Source organism: Giraffa tippelskirchi, chromosome 10, assembly GCF_054371585.1.
Source record: "Giraffa tippelskirchi isolate mGirTip1 chromosome 10, T2T-mGirTip1v1.2.pri, whole genome shotgun sequence".
NCBI classification, from domain to species: domain Eukaryota; kingdom Metazoa; phylum Chordata; class Mammalia; order Artiodactyla; family Giraffidae; genus Giraffa; species Giraffa tippelskirchi.
The window spans coordinates 141,465,264-141,493,136 of NC_137284.1; the positions used below are offsets into that span (position 1 = coordinate 141,465,264).

General features: G+C 38.6%; 1 protein-coding gene and 1 long non-coding RNA gene across 5 annotated transcripts in view; both read left to right on the top strand.

Annotated features, from left to right (window-relative positions):
- Positions 1 to 27,873, top strand: part of EXOC4 (exocyst complex component 4) — an 875,766-nt gene that overhangs the window by 720,737 nt on the left and 127,156 nt on the right. For all 4 annotated transcript variants that reach the window (XM_081532917.1, XM_081532918.1, XM_081532920.1 and 1 more), the window contains one exon: positions 12,278 to 12,433. In XM_081532917.1, the coding sequence (XP_081389043.1) occupies positions 12,278 to 12,433 (156 nt within the window). The remainder of the gene's footprint in view (positions 1 to 12,277; positions 12,434 to 27,873) is intronic.
- LOC145523155 (uncharacterized) lies at positions 13,573 to 19,676 on the top strand. Its single transcript, XR_014066391.1, has 3 exons — positions 13,573 to 13,999; positions 14,800 to 15,330; positions 19,341 to 19,676. It is a non-coding gene; the product is annotated as an uncharacterized LOC145523155 (long non-coding RNA).

Consider the following 27,873-nt stretch of genomic DNA (forward strand, 5'->3'; position numbering starts at 1 on the left):
GGAGTAAGTTACTAACAGACCAAAGAGGATGAGCAAGCAGTCGGGAAGCATGGATGGACGTGATGCATGGGGGAGGGGTTGAGAAATGAAAATGACTGGGGTGGTTAGTATAGTTAAGAATGAGCAGGAAAGGTTTTTCTTCTTTTAAACTTCCCATGTTAAGTACAGGAACACCATCATGGGTATTCTGGAAGAGGATGACCTATCCTCTCTGTTCAAAGTAGTGTCTTCAGAATCTCTCAGTGGCTACATTGTGCCAAATAGCAGAGACTAGACACCATGGCTTGTGAAACCCTGTGGGTTTGCTGTGCAGAAAGATGCCAGGGTCCTACAGGAATGAGAGTTTAATTGAGCTGGTCTCACTGTCTTTGCCAGCTAACTAACTCTGAACCTCAGAAGAACCAAGGGCTATGCCAGGAAACCCTAGTCAAGCTCCCTGCTAGCCTGTCTTCTGGTTTGCCTCTTACGCCTATGCTATTGTCCCCTACTCTTGGCTCACCTACCACTGATACATTCATTTTTATTAAATAGTGAAGAGATTATAAAGACATCTATAAAAGTATGTACAGTATCTGATTCACAGAGCACAGTCAGCAAATGAGAGCTTTTATTATGTGCTCCTATAACTTATTAGGCATAACAAGTTCAATATTTATCCAATTATATTATAATTTAAGACTTTTGTCGTGTGTTATTTGATATAGTATTGCTTTACATGTCTTTCTCTCTCAAACACTGTGGACTCACAAGTTATTTGAGGAGATTTTAAAACACACCACCTGGATTTCTCACATAAGGCTCACAGAATCCTGGGCCTGGGCAAGAGTAGTTGCAAAATGTCCCCAAAGTGATTCTTGTATGTGTTACTGATCTGAACTCTGGAGTTCTAGAAGCAAGTTACTATGTCTTTTTTTCCACATAATTGTCCCCACATTTAGCATGATATCTGCATACAGGCCTTTCTTCCATGTTTATTGATCAAGTGAATAACTTTACTTTTCTGTGTGCATATTGAATCACTTCAGTCGTGTCCAACTACAACCCCATGGACTGTAGACTGTAGCCCACCAGGTTCCTCTGTCATTCTCCAGGCAAGAATATTGGAGTGGGTTGCCGTGCCCTCCTCCAGAGGAACTTCCCCACCCAAGGATCAAACATGATCTCTTATGTCTCCTGCATTGGCAGGCAGGTTCTTTACCACTAATGTCACCTGGGAAGCCCCATATTCTAGTGCCCATCAACTGCCTTCCTGCCAAGTACAGACACTGCCCTTCCAACCAGATGTCCCAGGAGTTACCTAGCAAGCAACCAGTCTTAATTTCCCCCACCTAACTAAGTCTCCCATGATGAATGAGGAGTCAGTTGCAGTCAGTTTGAAGCAAAGTAATAGGACCTGGACTAGAATGGAAATACACACTTGGGAAGGTACATGGTCATTGGGCAAGGACTCCATAGTCATCTACTCATTTCGTCAGTCACAGCAGTTCCCAAGATTAGATACTCCCAACCTTACAAATGAAAAAACAGAGGTTCAGAAAGGTTCATACCATAGCTAAAGTCACAGAGTAAGCAAGTGGTTATGTATGTGTGAGAAGCTAAGTCTGGCTCTAAAGCCCAAAGAAGAGGAAATGGGAAACTTAAACAATGTTTCAGATCAGAGAGACATTATAATTGGAGCACAGACTCCAGAACAGTCACTATGGGCTCAATTCAGGCTCTATGCTCATCAGCCACTTAGACATGGACAAGGCGTTATCTCTGTACCTTGGTATATCATCTATGAAATGGGAATATAACAGTGTCTACCATAGGGTTGTTATCAGGATCAAAAAAGTTAGTATTGATATATGTAAAGTGCTTAGAAGAATCCCTAGTAGTTTATGCCTACTAAATAAGTCTGAAAGTGAAAGTGTTAGTTGCTCAGTGGTGTACAACTCTTTGAGACCCCATGGACTGTAGCCCACCAGGCTCCTCTGTCTGTGAAATTCTCCAGGCAAGAATACTGGAGTGGATAGCCATTCCCTTCTCCAGGGGATCTTCCTGACCCAGGGATCCATCTGAGGTCTCCCGCATTGCAGGCAAATTCTTTACTATCTGACCCACCAGGGAAGCCTATGAATAAGTCTGAGTCACTATTATTTATTATTGCTGCTGTTTGTTGGTCTTGTTATTATTTACTTTTAAATTAATTCATTCATAATATTGTTGATATCTCCTAATTAGATGCCAAAAAATAATTTTATGACATTTGTTACATCCCTGACGTTTTGGGCTTCAGTGATATCATTCATTCAATCTGTTACTTTATCCATTTGGTAATTATTGATTAAGCATGTCTGGAGTCCATCGTTACTCTAGCGCTAAGAGTAGAAGTGAATAAACTAGGCAAGGTCCCACCTTAATGAATTTTACTCTCATTAATGGAGGGACATAGAAAATAATCAAAATAAGTTTCTTGAAATAAAGGTGATGTGATTAACAACCCCTTCTCCCTGCCAGAAAAAGATTCAGGACGAGGGGCAGCAATGGGAAAGACCTCACTGAAAGCATGACGTTTGAGACTGATTCTGGAGGATGAGGAGTAATCACCTAGGAGGCATGGGGAAGAGCAGTCCAGGAAGGGGCGGGGGGAGGTGTGAAGATGGCAGCAGGCTTCAAGCTTAACTGTACTGAGGTCTGTGTAACCGGAACTGAGGACAGAGAAACTGAAGATTGAGTGAGGTTCCACCAGGCGAGGGGTCAGATCATTTGGGTTATTCCTGACTACAGGCTGGAATCACTTGAGAGCTTAAAGAATACTTGTGCCGGAGCCCCACTTCAGGATGTGAAATTGCTACATTTTTTTAACATGCTTCCCAAGGGTTTTAATGTACAGCCAGGATTAAAGACCTTTGATGAGGGATCTCAAATCACGGGGATTTGAGTTTTAGTCTAGATTAGATTCTCCCAACCTTACAAATGAAAAAACACAGGTTCAGAAAGTTTCATACCATGGCTAAGGTCAGAGTAAGCAAGTGGTTGTACATGCATAAGAAGCTAAGTCTGCCTCTACGGCCCAAAGAAGAGGAAATGGGAAACTCAAACAATGTTTCAGTTCAGAGAGACATGTTCATTTAGGGTGGAAACCGGAAGTTACCTGGTCTCAGATCTTTTTATAAGAAGGCACTGGCCCCCCACTCCAGTACTCTTGCCTGGAAAATCCCATGGACGGAGGAGCCTGGTAGGCTACAGTCCATGGGGTCGCTAAGAGTCGGACACGACTGAGCGACTTCACTTTCACTTTTCCCTTTCATGCACTGGAGAAGGAAATGGCGACCCACTCTAGTGTTCTTGCCTGGAGAATCCCAGGGACGGAGGAGCCTGGTGGGCTGCCGTCTATGGGGTCGCACAGAGTCGGACACGACTGAAGCAACTTAGACTCAGTTCAGTTCAGTTGAGTTGCTCAGTCGTGTCCGACTCTGCGACCTCATGCACTGCAACACGCCAGGCCTCCCTGTCCATCACCAACTCCTGGAGTTTACCCAAACTCGTGTCCATTGAGTCAGTGATGCCATCCAACCACCTCACCCTCTGTCGTCCCCTTCTCCTCCTGCCTTCAATCTTTCTCAGCATCAGGGTCTTTTCTAAGGAGTCAGTTCTTCACATCAGGTGGCCAAAGGATTGGAGTTTCAGCTTCAACATCAGTCCTTCCAATGAACACTCAGGACTGAACTCCTTTAGGATGGGCTGGTTGGATGTCCTTGCAGTCCAAGAGACTCTCAAGAGTCTTCTCCAACACCACAGTTCAAAAGCATCAATTCTCTGGTGCTCAGCTTTCTTTATAGTCCAACTCTCACATCCATACATGACTACTGGAAAAACCATAGCCTTGACTAGACAGACCTTTTTTGGCAAAGTAATGTCTCTGCTTTTTAATATGCTGTCTAGGTTGGCCATAACTTTCCTTCCAGGGAGCAAGCATCTTTTAATTTCATGGCTGCAGTCACTATCTTAATGATATTTATATTTAAATTGGCTTATCATTAAAAAAAAAACCTGAGCCCTGACACTTGAGGCAAATTTTGTATTCTTGGTCCACTGTGTTATAATTATTTTCCTTGGTTTTTAAAATATCAAACAGTTATAGCCCTTCATGTGCGAGCTTATCTATTTAAAGGTTGCTATTAAATTATCCCCAAAAGTTACCTTTGGTAAGCTCTGAAAATTCAGGTCTTTTTCCCTGGGTCCTCTTAAGATTGTTTCTCTTTCCCATCACCCATCTCTAGAGTTATCAGATGTTTCTTGAGTTACAATTCCAAGGTGGAGATACACACCATCATAAAGCTCTCTGAGCAGCATTGAGTGTGATGTGCAAGACAACCTGATGTTTCTCTGCTCTTTTTCTATTTATTCTGCTCCATCTTTTCTTGAGAGAATCTTTGGTTTGCACCTGCTTTTGTGTTTGCTTGATTTCAATTAGTGGCATAGTACTAGCTCTGCGTTCTGCGTTCATTGTCATGATCGCCGTGTTGCTGGATGTTGCACTGCAGTTTGACCTGCTACAGATCCAGTCATTCACGGTCGAAAATCGACTATAGTGGCTTCATTTGGACCAGCCTTGACGGGGTTCATTTCTCTAGCTTGGCTCCTAGTTTTTTGAAGTGTCTGAAAGATTCAGTCTGGGAAAGCAAACATCATGCCCAGGCTGTCACCAAACAGTTGAATCCAATTAGCCCCACCTGCCCCTGGTTGTTTACCTAATGAAAGACTCAGCACCCCAGCTGTGTCTGGGGACCAGGCACACGTGTACTTTCTAACTGTTCCAGCAAGGAAGCGGTGCACGTCGGAGCCAGTCGACACCAGCAGATGTTTTCTGAATGAAATTCACTCAGCTGTGTCTAGAGGGTGGACTCTTCCCATGGCAGCCTCCTCACCTGTTCCAAGAGGTATACCTCTTTTCCTCTTCCTCCTGGGAACAGGTACAAATAGCTACACAGATGGCTCTGTCTGTGGCCCATTGAGCTGTGAATTAATCAGTAGATTATAGTTCTGGTAGTGGTGATTAACCCTACCCCTCTTGTGGAATAATTGTTGTAAATTTAATTCTCCTCTTTGGAGGCTGTTTTGATATGTCCTAGAATTGTATCACCCAAACAGTACCATTTATCACAGAATTATAAAGTAATACAGTTGGTCAAGATGGGAACTTTGCCATTTGAATGAAAAATTCCCCTTAGGGTAATCGTATGTTGCTAATCAATGCTAATATTTCAAATTAGGATATTTGGAATTGCTTTTGGGATTGATGTTCATTACAGTATGAGTTAATAATTTATGGTTGAGGGCAGTATATAGGTGGGTAGTGTGCTCGTTAATTTGGATTACTGTTTTTTAATAAGACAGGATCTATGAATATTAGTGGAGACAGTAATGTAATACCATACTATTGAATTAAACCAGGCTTTAAAAAACACATAATTAAATAATATGAGTACTTTTAACATAGTATCCCACTAAGTGATGTTTTTTCATTCCAACCAGTGCTAAAATGAAAAATTCTAGATCTTGAAAAATGTACAGTGCTATCTCATGCCTATAGACCCAGCCTTTTCCCTGAACCCGGGAACAGATGGAAGCCAGCATGGATGGGCTCAAAGATTTACATGCTGGAAAACTGTGTTAGGTTTGGGCTTCTAACTCCGTGGAACAGAATTTTGATTTGTACTGTGGGCATGAGAGGAATTGAACCATTCAACCATAGCTTTTTATAAATATGGACACTGAAATTTAACTTTTTAAAAAAGTTTATTTTTTAATTAAAGGATAATTGCTTTACAGAATTTTGTTGTTTTCTGTCAAACATCAACATGAATCAGCCATAGGTATGCATATATTCCTTCCCTCCCATCTCCCTCCCCATCCCACCCCTCTAGGTTGATACAGAGCCCCTATTTGAGTTCCCTGAATCATACAGCAAATTCCTGTTGGCTGTCTATTTTACATATGGTAATGTAAGTTTCCATGTAACTCTCTCTATACATCTCACCCTCTCCTCCCCTCTCCTGCATTCATAAGTCTGTTCTCTAGGTCTGTTTCTCCATTGCTGCCTGCAAATAAATTAATCGGTACTATCTTTCTAGATTCCATAGACATTACATAAAGGTTAAATAAATCTGAAATTTAACCTTTATGTAATTTCTGTATGTCACAAAATAGTTGTCTTTAGATTTTAAAAAACATTGAAAGTATCAGCACTATTCACAGCTTTTGTAACACATACAAAATTAGCAGGTGAAGCAGATCTGACATGCAGATCATATAATTTGACCAATCCATTGTATAGGACAAAGTCCTAGCTATGAGGTTATAAATTGTAAGTATAAAAGAAGGGGTTTTGTTTATTTGCTTTCCAAAAGGGAAAATACTGTAGGCTGACATAATTAACAAGGTCCTCCCAGAGACAGTGAGGCTTTGAGGAGACTTTCCAGTAATAGGCCATGTATGAGTAAGTGGAGTGGAAAGGGAAGGCTTGACAGTAATTACTCCTTGGCTCGTTTGTCTTGTGAGTCAGGACTTTTTAATGCTGGACTTTTTTTTCTTTCCAGAGGGGGATACACTTCTATTCATTATTCTAATTTTTGTTGAATTCATAGAGGTATAATGAGAGCATGGCAGAATGATCTATACTTTGGTCAAAATGCCAGATGGTTTGATGGCTCACCTGAGTCATTTGGTGCAGAGAAGGAGTAAAGGAAAACCACTCACATGGTTTTAGCTTCATCAGTTACCCAAGATTCTTAAAACTGAAGAGGGCTTATTTTTATGTCCAGTTCAGTTCTTACACACTTTCCAAATACCAGGTATTGTACACGGCACTGGCTGCACAACAGCTAATGAGAAATCAACTCTGTCCTCAGAGAAGCCATCATCTAGTAAGGGATACCAGCTTGTAAAGAAGTGTGGTAGGACCAGTGAGAGCAGAGGTATGTGGGAGGTAGTGGTTCTCCCCTCGGAATGCCCACTGGAATCACCTGGGACACTTTTTAAAATTTTGATGCCCAGATCCTATCCTCAGAGATTCTGGTTTACTAGGTTTTAGATGTGGCCTGGACATCTAGTAATTTTTTTAAAGCTCCCCAGGGCATCCCACGTGGCGCTAGTGGTAAAGAACCCTCCTACCAATGCAGGAAACATAAGAGACAAGGGTTCAATTCCTGGGTTAGGACAATCCTCTGGAGGAGAGCATGGTAACCCACTCCAATATTCTTGCCTGGAAAATCTCATGGACAGAGGAGCCTGACGGTTACAGTCCTTAGGTTTGCAAAGAGTTGAGCATGACTGAAGTGACTTAGCATGCACACACAGATGCAGTCAAAATTGAAAGCCTCTGTAAAGAGTGATAAGGCACAAATGAAAGGACTCAATTGTCTCAAGGGAAGAGCTGATGTAATGTTTGATCAGTAGAGGCAAATAAGTAAGATGGAAAAAAGTTCTCTAGGCAGAGATGATACACATAAGCAGGAAGCATTCAGAAAGCATTAGAATTCTTACTGTGGATGGGATGTTCAGCCAACACAGGCAGGGATTTGACTGGGGTGGGTGTGTGTTTGTGTGTTAGTCACTCAGTCATGTCTGACTCTTTGCTATTCCATGGACTATAGCCCCACCAGGCTACTCTGTCCATGGGGATTCTCCAGGCAAGAACACTGGAGTGGGTTGCCATTCCCTTCTCCAGGTGATCTTTCTGACCCAGGGATAAAACCCAGGTCTCCTGCATTGCAGAGAGATTCTTTACCATCTGAGCCACCAGGGAAGCCGTGACTTGGAGTAGTGAATAGACAAAAGAGGAAAGCAGTAGTAGGAAATGAAGTTGAAAAGGTAGATGTTCATAACTTGCTGAGTTTGGACTTGGTCTTAAAATTAGGAATCAGTGAAGACTTCTAAGAAGGAGAAAATAGGATTGCATTTGTACAGATATAGAGAAATGACCCTTCCCATGAAAGTGGTGAATTGGACTGATGGTCTTGAAGTTCCAGGCAAGACACCCAGTTATAAGGTTATGGCCAAGTCCAAGTGAAAAGTAATGAGGGTCTGAATATAGGTGAAGGGCAGTAAACATAATCAGGAAACAACAGACTTATAAGATGCGAAGAACATGAAATCAACAGGATGTGGTATCTATGGGTGATAGGGATAGCTCCAAGTTTCTGACTCAAATAGCAGGACGTATGGTTGGTCTATTGATCAAACTAGGAAATACTAGATGTTCAGTGGGGCAGGGAAGGGTGGATAATATATGAGCTCTTTTGACTCAGTTTAATCTAAATTGCTAGTAGGACTTTTAAGTAGAGTTCTGCAGTTAGACTTGGTATATGCTGATCCGAGACTTAGAAGAGAGGGCAGCCCTGAAAATATTATTTTCGGAGTCCCCAGAATACTGGTGGGTCAGGTCTGGCAAGAAGATGAGATTGCCCAAGTGGCACAAGCAGAATGCTATGGAATCCAATATTTAAAGTAGGGACAGAGGAAAAGAGCCCTTGGTTTGGCTAAGAATGAACTTAGGAGGAATAATGATGTGGATACCAAAGGAGTATAATTTTAAAAAAGGAATAGTCAAAAGTATCAGATGCTTCTCAATAATCATAGTGTAAGGTAGACCATGCCCATGGGTTGGTAGAACAGTTCCAGGGGAACAGTAGTTTTAGAACCCTGACTTCAACTGATTTAATACTGAATTTTGACTTTACTTTGAAGTATGGAGTGGGTATATTTAGGAAACCCCTTTCCTTCTCCAACACATAGAAAGTCCAGATAAAAATATATGACTTTAAAAATATATTTTAAATATGTAGCCAAATTCAAAAGAAAGAATTCTCCACAGGCCTCAAATGAAAGAGAAACTAAAAGCCATCACAATAAGCAAATGTTGCAGTTGAGAGTACCACCAATGTATGAGGACCACATCTAGAGGTACTCTTTGTCTGTTTGGGCTGCTATAATAAAGTACTGCAGACTGGGTGGCTTATAAACAACATAAATTTATTTCTCACAATCTGGGAGGCCATAGTTCAAGATAAAAGTGCTGGAAACATCAGGGGAGGCCCTCTTCTGGTTTGCAGCCTGTTTATTGTTTTACCACCTGGAGAAAGGGGCTAGGGAATTCTGTGAGATCTCTTTTGTAAGCCACTAATCCCATTTATGAGGGCTGCACCCTCATGACCTAATCACTTCCTAAAAACCTTACCTCCTAATACTGTGACAGCAGTGGTAGGATTTCAACATGTGAATTCCAGGGAGACACAAACATTCAGATCATAGCAGAGGTGAAGACCCAATAGGGGCTAGCATATTAACACCTACCTGGCCTGGAAGTTTATCTGTGTAGAAGTTATGCATGGGGTCTTCCCACCCATAAATGAGACTAGGAAAACTTTGTTCTTGGGAATAAGCCCCTACTCCCAGAATAAAAGTTCAGTTCAGTTGCTCAGTCATGTCTGACTCTTTGCAACCCCTTGGACTGTAGCATGCCAGGCTTCCCTAAGTTCAGTTCAGTTCAGTCACTTAGTTGTGTCTGACTCTTTGCAACCCCATGGACTGCAGCACACCAGGCCTCCCTGTCCATCACCAACTCGTGGAGCTTGCTCAGACTCATGTCCATCAAGCCAGTGATACCATCCAACCATCTCATCCTCTGTCGTCCCATTCTCCTCCTGCCTTCAATCTTTCCCAGCATCGGGGTCTTTTCAAATGAGTCAGTTCTTCGCATCAGATGGCCAAAGCATTGAAACTTCAGCTTCAACATCAGTCCTTCCAATGAATATTCAGAACTGATTTCCTTTAGGTTGAACTGGTTTGATCTCCTTTCAGTCCAAGGGGAAAAGTGGCCTCTAAAAGAAATCAGAATCCTACATGTGTGATGTGTGCAAGTAAGGACCTCAATTTGTACCACTCATGTAGGGAGAGAAAGTTGTAAGCCAGAACAAGGAAGGAAAAAAAAACTTAAAGACTTATTTGAAAGTAGTGAAACTTATAGGATCCAGGAGAGACAAATGCAGCTCATCTAATAGTGACATCTCCAAAGCACAGGGCAAAATGTGGGATTCGTGCAAAGGTCAAGTCCCTCTGAGGTAGAACTTGCAGACCTGAATAGCAAACCACCATCGTGAAAAACGAAGGAAAATGAAACTAATAGGCCATTTGACATCCAGTGTGAAAGGGTTAGTGGTTCAGTCGTGACCAACTCTTTGCAACCCCATGGACAGTAGCTGGCAAGGCTCCTCTGTCCATGGGATTCTCCAGACAAGAATACTGGAATAGGTTGCCATTTCCTTCTCCAGGGCATCTTCCTGACCCAGAGATCAAACCCAGGTCTCCCTCATTGCAGGCAGATTCTTTACCATCTGAGCCACCCGAGAAACCCCAAAGAACTTCCCGAAAATACAGAGCCATATAAGAAGAACTTTAAAATTTCTGCTTAAAAATGATTCAGAGAAATAAAGGAAGGATAGAATCCACAATACAAGTACAGAACATTTTAGAGGAAAAAAGCCAGTGGATTTGTAAAAGAACTAAATAGAAAATCTAGAAGTAAAAATCATTGGAAAAAGTTGCAAGAAGGAATAGATGGGTTAAACCATAGAGTAGATCCTATAGGGAGACTTCAGGAATTGAAAAGGTAAATGAAAGGTGAGAGAATGAAGTGACTGGGTGAAGGCCGTGTGCATTTGATAACAGTGTATGTGGAGGGACAGAAGCTTTATTAGAAATACTACATCCGGAAAGAGATTCACTTATTCATTCATTTAAAAAAATATAGCATAGGTGATTGAGGAATATATTGAGAGAGATCCCAAATATGCAGGAAAGGGGGAGGGTGGTCATTGGAAGGAGGGGCAGAGAAAGGAGCCCCAAGAGCCTAGATAGAGGAATTATTGCAAGTAAGTGGGGATGAAACAGGTTTGAATATATTTCTATGGAGGATAAGAGGTGAGCTGTCTGAAAGTATATACTTCAGTCCCCTCCTTTCTTTGACAGATGGGAAGAATGTGGGGGTCAAGCAATGATGAGATAAAAGATAAAGGTTTAAAAGATAGCTATAGAGGGAAGGAGAGAGGAGGTTGATCAGAGACAGGTAAAAAGAATGCCAAAGAATGTTGAGGATTCTTCTGACATGCAGTAGCATAGATTTGTATTTTGTAAGACTGAATACAGCACCCCATGTATAAAAGTATAAAGTTATATTGTGGGATCAATCCATGTAGATTGCAGGAAGATGCATGAAAATAACAAAGAGAAAAACAAAAGATAGCAGTCAGAGTAATTTGAGAGTACATCCAACCATATACACTGTTGTATGTATTGTATTTAGAAGGGCATCATGTTCTTCAGTATAACTATTATACCAACATAAATTCCTGCCTGTGATGGAGGAGAGAACTTCTCAGCTTCAGAGGGCTCGCCAGCTAATTAGCAGTCCTTTCATAAATAAATGCCATTCTGTCACCCAAAATTGCTGAGGAGGATTTTTAGACCATTGAAATTAGTTACAGTGACAGAAATGTTGAACAGAAAGGGAAGCTTTTTAATTAAGTTGGAATTGAGTGTTCACGATGACTTTCCAGGTATGTTTTGGTAAGAGCAGCGTTAATAGCTCACCCATGGGCCCTATTAAAGGACTTGAAGCCTGTCACTCCAGGTCACTTGTCAGAGCCCACATAGAAAGAATAGTAATCAAAGACTTTCTGCCTGACATCAAGGGCAGAAGGTTTCTCTGTGATGGTGGATTTGCTTTGAATAGAGGGGTGTCCATGGTTCAAAAAACAACTTCAAATAGAGCTAACTGGTAGTTTAAACCAAGAGGTCAGAGAACAACCTTTTGTAACACTTCCATCACCTTTCAGATATCATTTATGTTGTTGTTTAATTGCACTGTCTTTATGGTTAATCCACTTTTTGTTTGTTCAACATCTTTCTTGAAAGAATCCGTCCCCACTCCCCACCCCCAAAAGACCTACCATACACTTTCATTTATCCTTAGGGATTAACTAGGATAAGGGGAGCTAATTAATATTATTAGATTCACAATTACTCAACAGTGAAGAAACTAAGAATGAAATCTAGAAATGATGTTTCCCACAAAGGTGACCTATCAGTGGATGTCATGCCTCCAGCTGGATAACGGGTTAGGTTAATAAGAGAAATGAGCATGGTGTCTTTTTCCAACTACAAAGGTAGATGGAAAATGCTAATGAAGCCAGACAGTGTCCTGAAGTGTCTCTTTTCTGTTGGTTGTGTTCAGGGGTATCGTCCAGTCTGAAGAAAAACTTGTCATCAGTGCATCTTGGGCAAAAGATGATGATATCAGCAGGCTCTTGAAATCTCTGCCAAACTGGATGAATATGGCTCAACCCAAACAGCTGAGATCAAAGAGAGAAGAGGAAGAAGATTTCATAAGGTAAAACCATTCAAAAAGTCCTTGCCCTTGTACGTATATGTTATATGTTGCAGTCGTTCTTAACATGTTCTTTAGTTCATAGAACTTAGGTGAACCTTGTGGAAATGCAGATGTGCTTCCCACATTTGTACATATACAGTGCTTTATCTCTGATTGTTTCCTACATATTTTGACAAAAGTGAAGTCTCTCAACTTTATCACTCAATATTTACCTTTGTACAATTTAAGTTATTTTTTTAGCAGTGAAAATGTGGCTTAATCTGTTGACCCTCTTGAATTTCATATGGCTGGCCTGGCACAGTGGAATATTTTCACCTCTGTCATTTTAGAGCTGTGTAAATTGGTGGTCAGGTAGGGGAGAAGTGGAGGTAATATTTTGTCACATTAAAATTAGGTTTATTCTTATTGTCTTTTTGCCTATCCAACTGAATGAATAAATATTAATAAAATAAAGTAAAAGCACTTTAAAGAAGCAAAGACCAGAAAAAGAATAAAAGGAGATGTAAATACCCTACCAGTATTTTACTTTTAATTCATCACAGAGCTGTGAGCTCGTCTCCTTCTCAGAATGTGGGCTGCAACTATAAATAAATACGCCTTTACTGTTCACAAAGTTAACTGTATTTGTATACTGTGGTGCTATATCTTTACTATTTTATTATGAAAAATTGCTATAGTGCCATTTAAAACTTTCTCAAAATCATGAGACTCAAAAGTTCATCCATAATTTAACGTAATGCCTCTTGATGAAGGTGAAAGAGGAGAGTGAAAAAGCTGACTTAAAATTCAGCATTCAGAAAACTAAGATCATGGCATCCAGTCCTATCACTTCATGGCAAAGGGATGGGGAAAATGTGGAAACAGTGTCAGATTTCATTTTCTGGGGCTCCAAAATCAATGCACACGGTGACTGCAGCCAAGAAATTAAAAGATGCTTGCTCTTTGGAAGAATAGCTATAACAAAGCTAGACAGTGTATTAAAAAGCAGAGTCATCACTTTGCCAACAAAGGTTCTTATAGTCATGTCTGGTGTGCTACAGTTCATGCGGTTGCAAAGAGTTGGACACAACTTAGCAACTGAATAACAGCAACAATTTACGTTTTCTTCCTTATATTTCACATTATCTCAGAAAACTGTACATTGATATACAAAAACATATATATATATGATATAAGAAAATACACATATATATGAATATATATGTAATTTTTTTAATTAAAGGATTTTTATTTGTATAAGGGAGCAGTTTTAGGTTTGTTAAAAATATTGAGTGGAAGATGGGTAGTTCCCCTGTGACCCCTCACCCGCCCTTACCCACAGTTTCCTCTACTTTTAATGCCTTGCAGCAGTGAGGTACATTTGTTAAAACTGGTAAGCTGATACCAACATTATTATCAACTGAAGTCTGTAGTTCACATTGGGGTTCACTCTTTGTCTTGTACATTTTATGAGTTTTGAGAAATGTCTAGTGATTGTATCCAGTCACTGGTTAAAGTAAATGTAACCATTTCAGTATCACTAAGAATAATAGTTTCTCTGCCCTAAAAATCCTCTATGCTCCTCCTGTTCATCCAGCCCTTCCCTCCTCCAACCCCTGGCAACCTCTGTTTTCTCTTCTGTCTCTGTAGTTTTGCCTTTTCCAGAATGTCATATAGTTGGAATCATACGGTACGTAGCCTTTTCATATTCGCTTCTTTTGCTTAGCCCTATGCATTTAAGGTTCTTCTCTGACATTTTGTGACTTGATAGCTCTTTTTTTTTTTTTTTTTTTTTTAGATGTCTGAATAACATTTCATTGTATGGACATACCAGAATTTGTTTATCTGTTCACCTACTAGTTAGGTTTCTGGATTGCTTCCAAGTTTTGGCAGTTATACATAAAGCTGCTATAAACTTTCATTTGCAGGTTTCTTTGTGGATGTAAGTTTTCAGCTCATTTGGGTAAATACCGAAGAATGTGGCTGTTAGATTGTATGACAAGAGTAGGTTTAGTTTTGTAAGAAATTGCAAAACTGTTCCAAAGTGGCAGTGCCATTCTGCATTCCCACCAACAGGAATGGGGGTTCCCCGCTGCTCCATATCCTCGCCAGCATATGGTGGTGTCAGCGTTTCAGATTGGGTACATTCTTATTGGTGTCTGGTGATCTCATTGTTTTCATTTGTATTTCCCTAATGACGTATGATGTTTAGCATCATCTCATTTTTTATTTAATAAATAAGAATTTATTAAAGCAGTGACTGCTGCTTAGTCACTTCAGTCATATCCGACTCTGTGCGACCCAATGGGCTATAGCCCGCCAGGCTCCTCTGTCCTTGGGATTCTCCAGGCAGGAATACTGGAGTGGGTTGCCATGCCCTCCTCCAGGGGATTTTCCCAACCGAGGGATCGAACCCAAGTCTCCTGCATTGCACTCAGATTTTTTACCAATGAACCACCACGGAAGCGTGTGTGTGTGTGTGTGTGTGTGTGTGTGTGTGTGTACACACATATATACATGTGTATATATATATGTATGTATGTGTATATATATATAGTAAGATATCTGTTCAGATGTTTTCCCATTTTTAAATTAGGTTGTGTATTTCCTTACTGTTGAGCTTTAAAAGCCCTTTGTATATTTTGGATACCACTTCTTTAGTTGACAGGGGTTTACAAAAACTTTCAGTCTATGCCTTGTCTTTTCATTCTCTTCACAGAGCCTTTCATAGAACAGAAGTTTTTAATTTTAACGAAATCAAACTTAATGATTTTTTAAAAATGGACCGTGCTTTTCTGCTGTCTGGTTTTGAGTGTTTTTGTATAATTCTACTGTATCACTTTAGTGTATATGTTTGTTTTATTTATTTTATTTTTTTGCTTTTTTAGAGGTTGCACTAGAGTTTGCAACATACATTTGTGACTAACAAAAGTACATTATAACAGAGTAGTCCTAATTCTTTCCTCCCATCCCTTGTAACATTGCTGCCATTTATTCCATTTATCCATAAACTATAGTCACTGTATATAATGTTGCTATTATTATTTTGAACAAACTGTACCTGTAGATCAATTAAGAATAAGAGAAATAAAAGGTTTTATTTACCTTCAATTATTCCTTCTTTAATTCTCTTCCTTTTTAAATGTAGGTCCAAGTTTCTAACCTATATTTTCTTTCTTCCTAAAGAACTTCTTTTAGCATTTCCTATAAGGCAGGTCTATTGAAGACAAATTCCTTCAATTTTTGTTGGAAAAAGTGTTTATTTTTTCCCTCACTTTTGAAGAATAATTTCACAGGGTTCAAATTTCTAGGTTAATAATTCTTCTAGCACTTTTAAGTATTTCACTTCACTATTCTTGCTTTATGGTTTTTGAAGAAAAGTCCAATGTGATTTTTATCCTTGTTTTTCTGTGTGTAAGCTAATTTTTTCCTCTGGCTTCTTGCAAAATTCCTTTCTTTGTTTTTGATTTTGCACTATTCAAATCTTGTATGTGGGTGTGTTTTTCATGGTAGAGATCTCTGAGCTTCATGGATCGTGGTGATTTAATGGGTGTCATTGGTTTGGGGAAATTCTCAGTCATTATTGTTTAAATTTTTTTTTTCTCTTTCTTTTCCTTCTAGTATGCCCCAACATACATTACACCTTTTTAAATTGTTCCTCTGTTCTTGGATATTCTGTTCTGTCTTTTCATTCTTTGTCTTTGGATTTGGCTTTTGGAAATTTTTATTGACATTTCTTAAAGCTCATTGATTCTTTCCTTGATTATGTCCAGTCTATTAAATAAGACCATCAAAAGCATTCTTCATTTCTGTTATGGCATGTTTGATTTCTATCATTTCCTTATGATTCTTTCTTCGAGTTTCCATCTCTCTGCTTATATTGCCTATAGTTTACATGTGCACATGTCAAAGGCACAGTTTGGCAAATTTTCATACTTTTCATTGTGTAACCAGTATCCAGATCAAGAAACAGAATAATATCAACAAGAAACAGAACAAAACGATAATGAGCCTTATAGTTCCTCCTAGTCATTAGTCACCTCTTTAAAAATTACCTGTATCTTACCTTTAAGTACCTAGGTTAGTCTAATCTGTTTTGGGAGTTTTTTTTTAATGGAATCATGAAGTTATGTATTTTATGACTGGCTCCGTTTGTTCCACATTACGTTGACAAGATTCATCCGTATTCTTGTATATAGATCCTTATTCCTCTGTACTCTATATCGTATTTCATTATGTGCAGCCCATGGGGTTGCAAAGAGTCAGACATGACTTAGCAACTGAACGACAATGAATGTGAACACACCACAAGTATTTTTCTAATGTTGTATTATTTGAATGTGTATGTGTGTATATATGCACTCATTTATTTTACTCCTGTGAGATATACCTGGGTAGTTTCTAATTTGAAACTGTTACAAATAGTGCTTCTTTGTATATTCTACTCTACCTCTCTTGGTAATCGTATGTATATGTTTCTGTTGCTTATATTGTAGGATTCAAATTGCTGGTCATAGCATATGCATATGTCCAATTGTAGTGCACACTGCCAAATAGTTTCCCAAAGTGGTAGTAAGAGCTTGCCCTCTCAATCAACTTTTTTTTATTGGAGTATAATTGCTTTACAATGTTACGTTAATTTCTGCTGTACAACAAAGTGAATCAGCTGTATATATACATATATCCCCTCCCTTTGAAGCCTCCTTCCCCCTCAATCAGTTTTATTAGTTGTCTTCAAAAGCTTAAAGGGAAGGGCTTCTAGCCCTATTTAGAAATAGAGAATGCTAATCAAGAGATGAGCCTTCCTATACCACCTCATATGTCTGATTTAAAAGAGCTAGAATTTAGTTCTTGGCTTTGTTCTTTTCTGTGTGTGATTTGAATTGTTACATTCAGTCTTAAATTTGAAGGCAAAACAAATTATACATATTTTTAAAATTCTTGGTGAATTATTATACCCATGAAGTAAGATGTTAATCGTAGGTGTAAAACTCAGTGAAATGTTACATGTTATTTTACTCATGTAACCACCTCCCAGATCAAAATACAAAACTTTTCTTGTACCCAGAAGGTTACCTCAAGGTAACCACTGTTCTGACTTTCATCACTGTTGTTTAGTTTTGCCTGTGCTTGAATTTTATATAAATTTTTCCATATTATCTGGTTTATTTTGCTGAACAAGATGCCTTAGATATTTGTTCATGTTTTTGCATGCAAATAGACATGGGTTGAAAACACATTCTGTTTGCTTTAACAGAAGAAAAATAATTTTTTATGTCTATTTTGCTTTGTATGTGATTGATTCTTTTCTCTTAATCTATCACATTCTCTATCCTGAAACCAAAGGTAAGTGGAGGGGACATTCTTCATTGATATTCCAATGTGGTAGAGTTGACAGAGCCTTGATTTAGCACGTTAGAGTACCACAGGAGCATGGCATGAGCCAAAAAGACTGAAAAATCACACTCTCCTCCTGTAATTAGTTTTTAAAGCTTAGAGGGCTATTTGGCGCCTGGATGAATATAGACTCCAGTGCCCTTTGCATTGAATAAAGGTTATGTTCCTTTCATTACTAAATGAGGCCCTTTTCTATTCTCATTTTTTAACTAAAAAAAAATATATAATGTATTATTTTCTGGCTTAACTTTGAATAAAGGGGGAAAAAATAGGTCAGGCCAGGGCCTTAATAGAAAAACGAAATATAGCAAATAACCTTTTGTTCCCAAAGTAGCTGAAAGCAGGCTTTCTAGCCCATTGTCTTTGTACCTGTCTTATATATGTATATAGTTATCCTTTTGATATCAGTAGATAGCCACTGATAAAAGCAGTCCTGCTTTCTGGAGATGTAATTAACAGAAGAGGTGAGGTGTTAGAGGAAGTAAAGGGGTGGGGAGGCCCTATGTATTAGAGACTGTCCCCCATAATCTGTTACACTCATTTCACTCAGGACTCCATAATTTCAAAGAATAAGAATCATTTCCCTAGAGCCAGGTTTGAAAATCCTGAAGTGGAAAGATGTAATTGACGTCTATCTTGACCGGGAAAGTGTTAGTCACTCAGTCGTGTCCGACTCTTTGTGACCTCATGGACTGTAGCCCACCAGACTCCTCTGTCCATGGAATTCTCCAGGCAAGAATACTGGAGTGGATTGCCATTTCCTTCTCCACTTGACCAGGAAAAGAGTATTCAAATGATAAAAGTTAATATATAAAACCTACAAGTTGTTCTGGAACTCCAGCATGAAGCAAAATGAATGAAAAGGCATTAAGTTTCTATAAAATTGTTTAATCTATTACAACAATCAGAGTTGACAGTGCATGGTACTGAATAGGGCTTCCCTGGTGGCTCAGCTAGTAAAGAACCAGCCTGCAGTGTGGGAGACCTGGGTTCGATCCTGGGTTGGGAAGATCCCCTGGAGAAGGGAAAGGCTACCCACTCCAGTATTCTGGCCTGGAGAATTCCATGGACTGTGTTTACAGGCACTATTACTCTCATTCAACAGATAAGGAAACTGAGGTGCAGAGAACTTAAATAATAACTGCCCCAAATTTGCAGAGCCACTAAGTTGACAGAGCTAGTATTTGAGCCCAGGTAGTCTGGGTCCCAGAGCTAGCACACAGTGATCATCCAGTCTTAAACTGGCCAGGAATTTTACTTTTGGACATTTGAGTTATGCCTTCATTTTCATTGACCATCATAATCTTGACTGATATTTTAATAGTTATTTGCTGATGGGTTTCCCTGGTGGCTCAGATGGTAAAAGATCTGCTTATAATGCAGGAGACCTGGGTTTGGCCCCTGGGTCAGGAAGACCTCCCGGAGCAGGGAAAGGCAACCCACTCCAGTATTCTTCCCTAGAGAATTCCATGTACAGAGGAGCCTGGTGGGCTACAATTCATGGGGTCGCAAAGAGTTGGACACAACTGAGTGACTAACACACACACTTTGTTGCAGAAATTTATCATACAGATACTTTTACCCTTCATTATTATTAGAATTAATTGTATTTCATGTATTGTATTTTTGCCCATTTTTTCCCCTTTCAGTAACAGGTTGGTAACAGAATATCCAGCTGTTTGAGGGAAAGGCAGGATAATGATACCAGGAATGTACATGCTTTAAAACTGATTGTCTTAACTGTCCCTTTAGATAAGAATTAAAAGCAACATATGTAACTGAAAAAAATAAATAAATAAATAAAACTGATTGTCTTACTTCCCTCTGAATTATATGTTTGCCTAATCAAAGAAAAGAAAAAAGAAAAGCAATCATTGTTGGAAAAAAGAAGGATACAAAGGGGATGACAATATTAAAATGATATAAAGCAAATTATTTTGGTTTCAGATAATGTGTGATACAGCCTTGAACAAGGAAGAGAAAACTAAGGAGATTTTTAGTTATATTTAGAAGATAGCTATTTCATCTGGAGAATCAAATGAGTGATATGTTTATTAAGACTGATTTTTGTTATTTTTATGAGCTGTATGAACTCAGTGCTTAAAGAACAGCAATTTTGTTTCCAAATATTGTTTCCAAAGAGCAAGGCAATTCCTAAGATTTTATTTGGCATGAGTTCTATGTTAGATGTTTAATGAAAGAATCAGAATAAAAGCAGAAAGCAGGTTTGTACTTTTACTTTCCATGGACCCTGCTAGTACTTCACAGACCCTCAATAAATGTTGAATGAGTGAAAATGAAGTTAGAAATAGGAATGATCACTCACTGTTTTCTTAAAAATAATTTTGTTTATTTATTTCTGGCTGTGCTGGGTCTCACTTGCTGCATGGGCTCTTCTCTAGTTGCGGTGAGGAGCTACTCTCTAGTTACGGTGCTCGGGCTTCTCATTGCAGCGCCTTCTCTTGCTGCAGAGCATGGACTCTAGGGCACATGGGCTTCAGTAATTATAACATGTGGGCTTCAGTAGTTGTGGCTCCCAGACTCCAGAGCACAGGCTCAAAAGTTGTGGTGCACAGGCTTATTTGCTCCGAGGCATGTGGGATCTCCCCGGACCAGGGATTGAACCTGTGTCTCCTGCATTGGCAGGTGGATTCTTCACCAGTGAGCCACCAAGGAAGCCCTCATTCACTCTTCAAATGAAAAAATAAAATGTGAAGAATGGTGAACCAGTCGCCTTAATTGCAAGAAAATGCTTTCAGTGACCTCCCAAAAGCTTCTTCCTTTTGGAAGCTCACAGGTCTGAGTTCTAGTCCTCAGCACTGCCATTAATAAATCATTTTTGTTTTATTTGGGGGTTTGTCTTGGTCTTCACACCTCTTTACTTTCTTCATCCTGCTGAGATTAAACAATTAATAGAAGTAGAAATCTTGTAGGCCTAGGAATGTGTTTAGATGTAAGCAAGTATCAGTATTAATAAAGTAGAACACAAATGATTTTCAGAAAAGTTCCACTTGGAAATGTCGAGGTTCTCAAAATAATATAAGCAATGACTTAAGAGGTTCTTGATAACTATAGCTGTTGAAGAATCTTTAGATAAATTTGAAGGAATAAATAAAAGATCTGATGCAGGGGGGGAAAGAGACGTTAGCTAGCTCGAACAAAATGTTCGTTAGAAGAGAGACATTTATTCTACTATCTCTGCAGACTTAATATGACTTTAAAAATATAATTATAAAAGGAAAGATGAATCAGAAAATATGAATATATTAAATAAGTACAGGAGTAGAAAATGCTTTGCAAGAATTTTTTTTTTCTCTCGATAATACAAGATGAAGGTCATAGATGTATGTAGGACACAGACAGACAAGACTGGATGAGAAGCAGACTTAAATCTCAAAATTAAACAAAAAGGACAGATAATTAACTGGAGGCTCAGCTACAAACATATCAATTAATGTTCAAGATGATTGAATTAGGCACTTTGTTATTATATCAAAATGATATGACTCTTGTTAGCATAAGATTGGCAGTAAATGAAAAAAAAATGTAAATCTCCTCTATACAGTCCATAAATGCTAGTCTATTGAGACAGTTATTTGAGGATTATGATTATCTATTAGTACCATTAAAAAGTCACTAATACAGTATTTCTGCCATTTTATTTTTTGTTTCATTTTAGATCATGAAATTATTTAACTTTTAATTTTTTTTACATTGATACACATTTAATACCATCCCTCTTTCTCTCATCTAGAGTCTTAATAAAATTTAAAAGTTAATCCTTCCAATTTAGTCTCACCCAGCCCTTCAGAAAGTGAAGCTGAGAACGATGTTCTGTGCCATTGTGTTGGGGGGCAGGATACTTGTTATCTCTCTGGGGTAGGAGCAGGAAGAGGTGTTCCTAAGACAGGGGCAAACATGAATGAGATAGTCCATACCCATCACTTGCTGTTCTCTCCCCAGGACCATCTCTACTGGTGGCTGCTCTCTGCTGCAGGCTTAATTCCCTCCCAGATGATGAAGGACCCTTGGCCTTCTCACCCCTGTCTTACTGAACCTTTTCAGGTTCCCAGTCTACCATGCTCTTTCTTCCCTCTGTGTCTTTGCGCATGTCCATTCTTCTTCCTGCTCCTTCCACCCCTGCTTCCTGTGCCTGTCCCATTCAGCTCTCAAGATACAGCTCAGGTATGAACTTCTCCAGCATCTCTCCCCCATAACCCTCTCCCTTTCTTCATGCTACCCCACATCCCTCCTGGGTTAGGAGCTCACAGCCTGTGGAGGACTTAAATAAGAACTTAGAGCATGGTGAGTACAGCTGCTAGAGGCAAAGATAATATGTAAATATATTGTAAAAGAGAGAGATGAATAGAAAAACTAAAAATAATAACCTAACTGCACTCTGAAAGGGAAATTGGTATAATCAGGGAGTTGCCAGAGGGGACATAAATAAGCTAATTCCTTACCATTCATGTCCTCACCTCATACATTCATAAAATGTATATATCAGTGAGTAGTGATTTCCACAGATTGTATGAAAAGATGGATGTAACATTGAAAAAATTAGAAACAGAATTTTTTTTTTTTAAGTTGTAGGTGCTTCTTTCTGGGATGAAAGTCTAAGATGAGAAGGGGTGGGACAGGGGATCACTGCTCATCATTATTGGCTATTTAACCATGAGTAATTTGTACTGAGCTTTTAAATTTTTATTGGTTAAAAATTTTTTTTCCACACGTCCTCAAACCCTGTTATTATTCACTGCCAGTTCACCAGTTCTCCACAAATATAGTCATTCTAACCTTTCTTTATCCCTGAAAAAAAAAAGGAAACTTAATCTGTCTATATTTTTCTGCTAATTTTTTTTTTGTGTGTGTGTAATAAAGTTTTATTAAAGTATAAAGGAGACAGAGAAAGCTTCTGACATAGGCATCAGAAGGGGGCAGAAAGAGTACCCCCTTGCTAGTGTTAGCAGTGGAGTTATATACTCTAAGATAACAAGATTAGCCAGAAGGTTTAATCCAGAGACTCTTTTCTGCTAATTTTATGCAAAGCTTTACTCTTCTGTGTAGTAGTTTACTTTGACCTTGAGGTCTCCTCTCTCTCTGTCTTCCTCCAAACCCCCCAGCAATTCCCTAATCCCTTCCCCAGAGAACTACCTTCAAGACATGACACTTAATTTCTTAGTTCTGGAATCATCACCATTGCTTGAAATCAATTGTTTAATGTCTCTGCTCTGAACAGATGTAAATTTTTTTTCCAAAGGAAACTGTATGGCAATTTGAGAAATAGCCAGAATCATCAATAAAGTGAAATAGTTGATGAGGAAGTTCAGTGCTATATGAATTTTGACTTTTAAATCTGTCATCATTCTTGGTAGTTGAAAAACCAAAGTATATGTTCAATTAACAATAAGCAATTATTGATTATTTTAATCTTATGTATTGATCATCTGTTTTGAAGCTTAAGAAATGTTCTTTTTCTTTAGTTTTATTGAAGTATGAGTTACAATGTTGAATCCTGTTGTACAGCAAAGTGATTCAGTTGTACATACATATATGGGTATTCTTTTAAAAATATTATTTTCCAAGAGATGTTCTATGGACATCTATTGTTGTTTATAGGAATACATAACTTACAGTGGCTCCTGGTGGAAAAACTGCACACGAGTGGCTTGGCTAAAGAAAGATGCATTTATGTTCCAAGCTAACAGAGCATTTCCCATGCAACTTTATTCCAAGTTGAATATATATCAAAACTCTGAGCAGTGCCATCAGCTTGAAAATAATGCGCTGCTTCACAATTCATTCTTTTCTCGTTGTTACCTAGTATCAGTTTTCATGGAAATTTTCACTGACTTCACATACTGATATATCAATTTCCTCATCTACTTGGGACCAAAAACAGGGGTACAGAATGTGGAGAAAAGCCTGAGACTGAGCCCTGACTTCCTGCCCTACCCTGCCCCTAATTCTCTGTATGTCTTTAGCCAGGTTCCCTCACTCCATCCCTCATCTATAGATGTCAACTTTTAAAAAATATGATTTTATTGAAGTTTAGTTGATTGGCAATATTGTGTCAATTTCTGCTGTACAGCAAAGTGATTCAGCTATATATACATTCTTTTTCATATTCTTTTATATTATGGTTTATCACAGGATATTGAACTGAATATATAGTTCCCCATGCTATACATTAGATTCTTGTTGTTTATCCATTCTATGTATAATAGTTTGCATCTGCTAATGCCAAACTCCCAACCCATCCTTCCTCCAACACCCTATTCCACTTGGCAATCATAGTTCTGTTCTCTATAAGTCTTGTTTCATACACCATTTGTGTCATGCTTTAGATATAGGTGCTATTATCATATGGTATTTGTCTTTTTCTTTCTGACTTACTTAATATGGTAAACTCTAGGTCCATCCAGATTGCTGCAAATGGCATTGTTTCATTCTTTTTTATGGATGAGTAGTATTCCCTTGTATATATGCACCACATCTTCTTTATTCAATCATTGTTAGGTAGCTTCCATGTTTTGGCTATTGCAGATAGTGCTGCAATGAGCACTGGGGTGCATGTATTTTTTCAAATTAAGAGTTTTGTCTGGATATATGCTCAGAAGTAGGATTTCTGGGTCATATTTTAAAATTTTTAAAATATTCTGGGTCTATTTTTAATTTTGGGAAGAATCTCCGTACTGCTTTCTATAGTGGTTGTACCAGTTTGCATTCCTACCAACAGTACAGGAAGGCTTCCATTTCTCCATACTCTCTCCAGCACTTATTATTTGTAAACTTTTTATGATCCAGGTCATCCTGACATATGTGAGGTGATACCTTATTGTAGTTTTGATTTGTATTTCTCTAATACTTAGAGATGTTAAGCATCTTTTAATGTGCTTGTTGGCCGTCTGTATATCTTCTTTGGAGAAATGTCTATGTAGGTCTTCTTCCCATTTAAAAAACTTTCTTTGTTACCGAGTTGTGTGAGATGTTTGTGTATTTTGAAAATTAAGCCCTTGTATAAACAACAACCTTTGATTCTTGAACCTATACTCTGGTTGTGTGTGTGTGTGTGTGTGCATGCACGCACATACTTTAACTAACATGAGAGTTGAGTCTTCAAGAAAGTTCAATTCCACGATAAGAGGCAATTTTTGTGTCTCTTGGTGAATCCCTGGGCAAAGGGAAATGCTAGAGTGACTGAAACTGGCGAGAGGCAGCATGGCCTGTGGCCCTGAGTAGTGAACCAAGAACAAAAACAGCTCTGCTTCCATCATGGCTGCAGCTGTGCAAAGTGAGCACATCTCCTGCCCTGGGCCTCAGTTTCTCTATAAAATGATTCCTAGAAGTTTGCCATCATCTGGGGACGCAGTCAAGGAACACATTCACAGAGCCAGATTTTAACACAGCATTTTTCAAACTCTGGGTCATGGCATATTAGGGAACTGTGAAATGATTCTAGTGGACTTTGAACCCACCACAGGAACTAGGACAGAGCCTGAGTAATAGTAGATTCCTAGTAAATGTCTGATAAAGAAGGCATGGCTTGGTAATAAATAAATAACCCAATTAAAAAATAATCTAAGGGCCAGAATTGCCACTTGTCTAAAAGAGATAACACAAATGATCAATAAGCATATGAAAAGATGCTCAGTATTGTTAGCCATCAAAGAAATGCAAATCAAAACCAAAAGATACTGTTTCACGTCCACTAAGATAATTATACTATAACGATTGGTAATCACAAGTATTGGCAAGGATGTTAAAAATTGGAACCATTATATACTATTGGTGAGAATATAAAATTTTGGAAAATAGTCTGGCATAGTTTCAAAAGGTTAGAGTTAGTGTATGAGCTAGCAATTCCATTCCTAGTGTATACACCCAAGAGAAATGAAAACATACATCCACTCAAAGATTTAGATGTGAAGGATTAGAGCATTATTCATAATAGCCAAATAACCCAAATGTCCATCAAGTGATGAACAGATAAAAATGGGACAGATCTATGACATATCCAATGCAATACTGTTGTTTGGTAATAAAAGAAATACTGTTGCATGCTTCAATATGGATGAAACTTGAAACCATGTTAAATAAAAGAAACCAGTCACAAAAGATGATATATTGTATGATTCCATTTATACAAATAGGAATTATATATGTATATCCAGAATAGGGAGATCTATAAAGGCAGAAAGTAGATTAGTAGTGACCTTGGGCTGGGGTTGGAGGTAAATGAGAAGTCTGATTTCTTTTTTGGAAGAGATAAAACTGTTCTAATTGTATGATTGTCTGATACTGTGAGTAAATTTTGTGGTATGTGAATTCTATCTCAGTTGTTGTTCAGTCGCTCACTTGTGTCTGACTCTTTGTGACCGCATAGACGGCAGCATGCCAGGCTTCCCTGCCCTTTACCACCTCCCAGAGTTTCCTCAAATTCATGTCCATTGAGTCAGTGATACCATCCAACCATCTCATCCTCTGTTGTCCTCTTTTCCTCCTGCCTTCAATGTTTCCCAGCATCAGGGTCTTTTCCAGTGAGTCAGTTCTTTGCATCAGGTGGCCAAAGTATTGGAGCTTCAGATTCAGCATTAGTCCTTCCAATGAATATTCAGGACTGATTTCCTTTAGGATGGACTGGTTGGATCTCCTTGCAGTCCAAGGGACTCTCAAGAGTCTTCTCCAGTACCACAGTTCAAAGGCATCAATTCTTCAGCCCTCAGTCTTCTTTATGGTCCAACTCTCACATCCATACATGACTACTGGAAAAACCATAACTTTGACTAGATGGACCTTTGTTGGAAAAGGGATATCTCTGCTTTTTAATATGCTGTCTAGATCTGTCATAGTTACTCTTCCAGCGTCTTTTAATTTCATGGCTACAGTCACCATCCACAGTGATTTTAGAGCCCTAGAAAAGAAAGTCTGTCACTGTTTCCATTGTTTCCCCATCTATTTGCTATGAAGTGATGGGACTGGATGCCATGATCTTTGTTTTTTGAATGTTGAGTTTTAAAAAAATTTTGTTTAAAAAAAAAATGCCCATGACAGAGCCCTACCTGTGACCAATTAAATAAAAATTTCTACAAGTCGAATTTGGCATCCAGTATTTTGTGTAAGCTTCCCTAGTCAAGTTTTTAATGTCTAGCCAAGATTATGGCTTCTGGTTTAGACTATTTTCTAAGATCCTTCTCAGTGTTAGAACACCATGGTTCCTTAAGTCTAGTGTTTTATGTCTGTCCCAGTGAACAAGGTAATATTTGTATGCATGTGTACACACACACACACACACACACACACACATATATGTATTTGGCAAGTGTATCAAGATTATTGCAAGTTTCTAAATTGTGGACAGACAGTAAACAAAGAAAGCAAATGAAAAATCCTTGATTGTGATTACTGAAAGAGGAGACACATTTCTGAAGAGGAGCAATTACTTATTAAATATGAAAAATAGCTACTCACACGATCATCTCTGATGAAAACCATTGGAGGATAGACTTAGTGATGAGTTTTAGCAGTTTCTAGGAAGAAAAAAATACTATAATCGATAACTAAGCTGTTTTATGCCTTCCTATTTTTGAGGGCTTAGCCAGGATCATTTTAGAAAAGCAGTTTTTGAAGACCTGAGTAAAGAATTCTTCAGAATGGTTACCACCTCCATTATTTTTGACACAGACAAATTAGACAGGTTTTGAAAGTGTTGAAGATTGAGCAGTTGTAAAAAACAGGAGTGATAGATGGAAGTGTCATTGGCACATCTCATAGGAATCACTCGGTATTATTAGGAATTTAGGTAGGTGACCTGACCTTTTTATAGCCTTCATCAGTTTAAGCTCTGACAGATAATAGTGAAGTGATCTTTACAGGTTATCTTAACATGTCTCAGTTTCTCTACCTATACAACAGAACTAATTAATCCCATGCCAAAGAATTTAATCAACTTCCAGCTGCCTTGAATATGGTCAGACATCTTAACTAGGTCCGGTATAAGTCAAGGTCTTTCCCAGAAAACAGAAATCCCTTCATGTATTCCCTTAGAATCTCTTTCCCAGAAA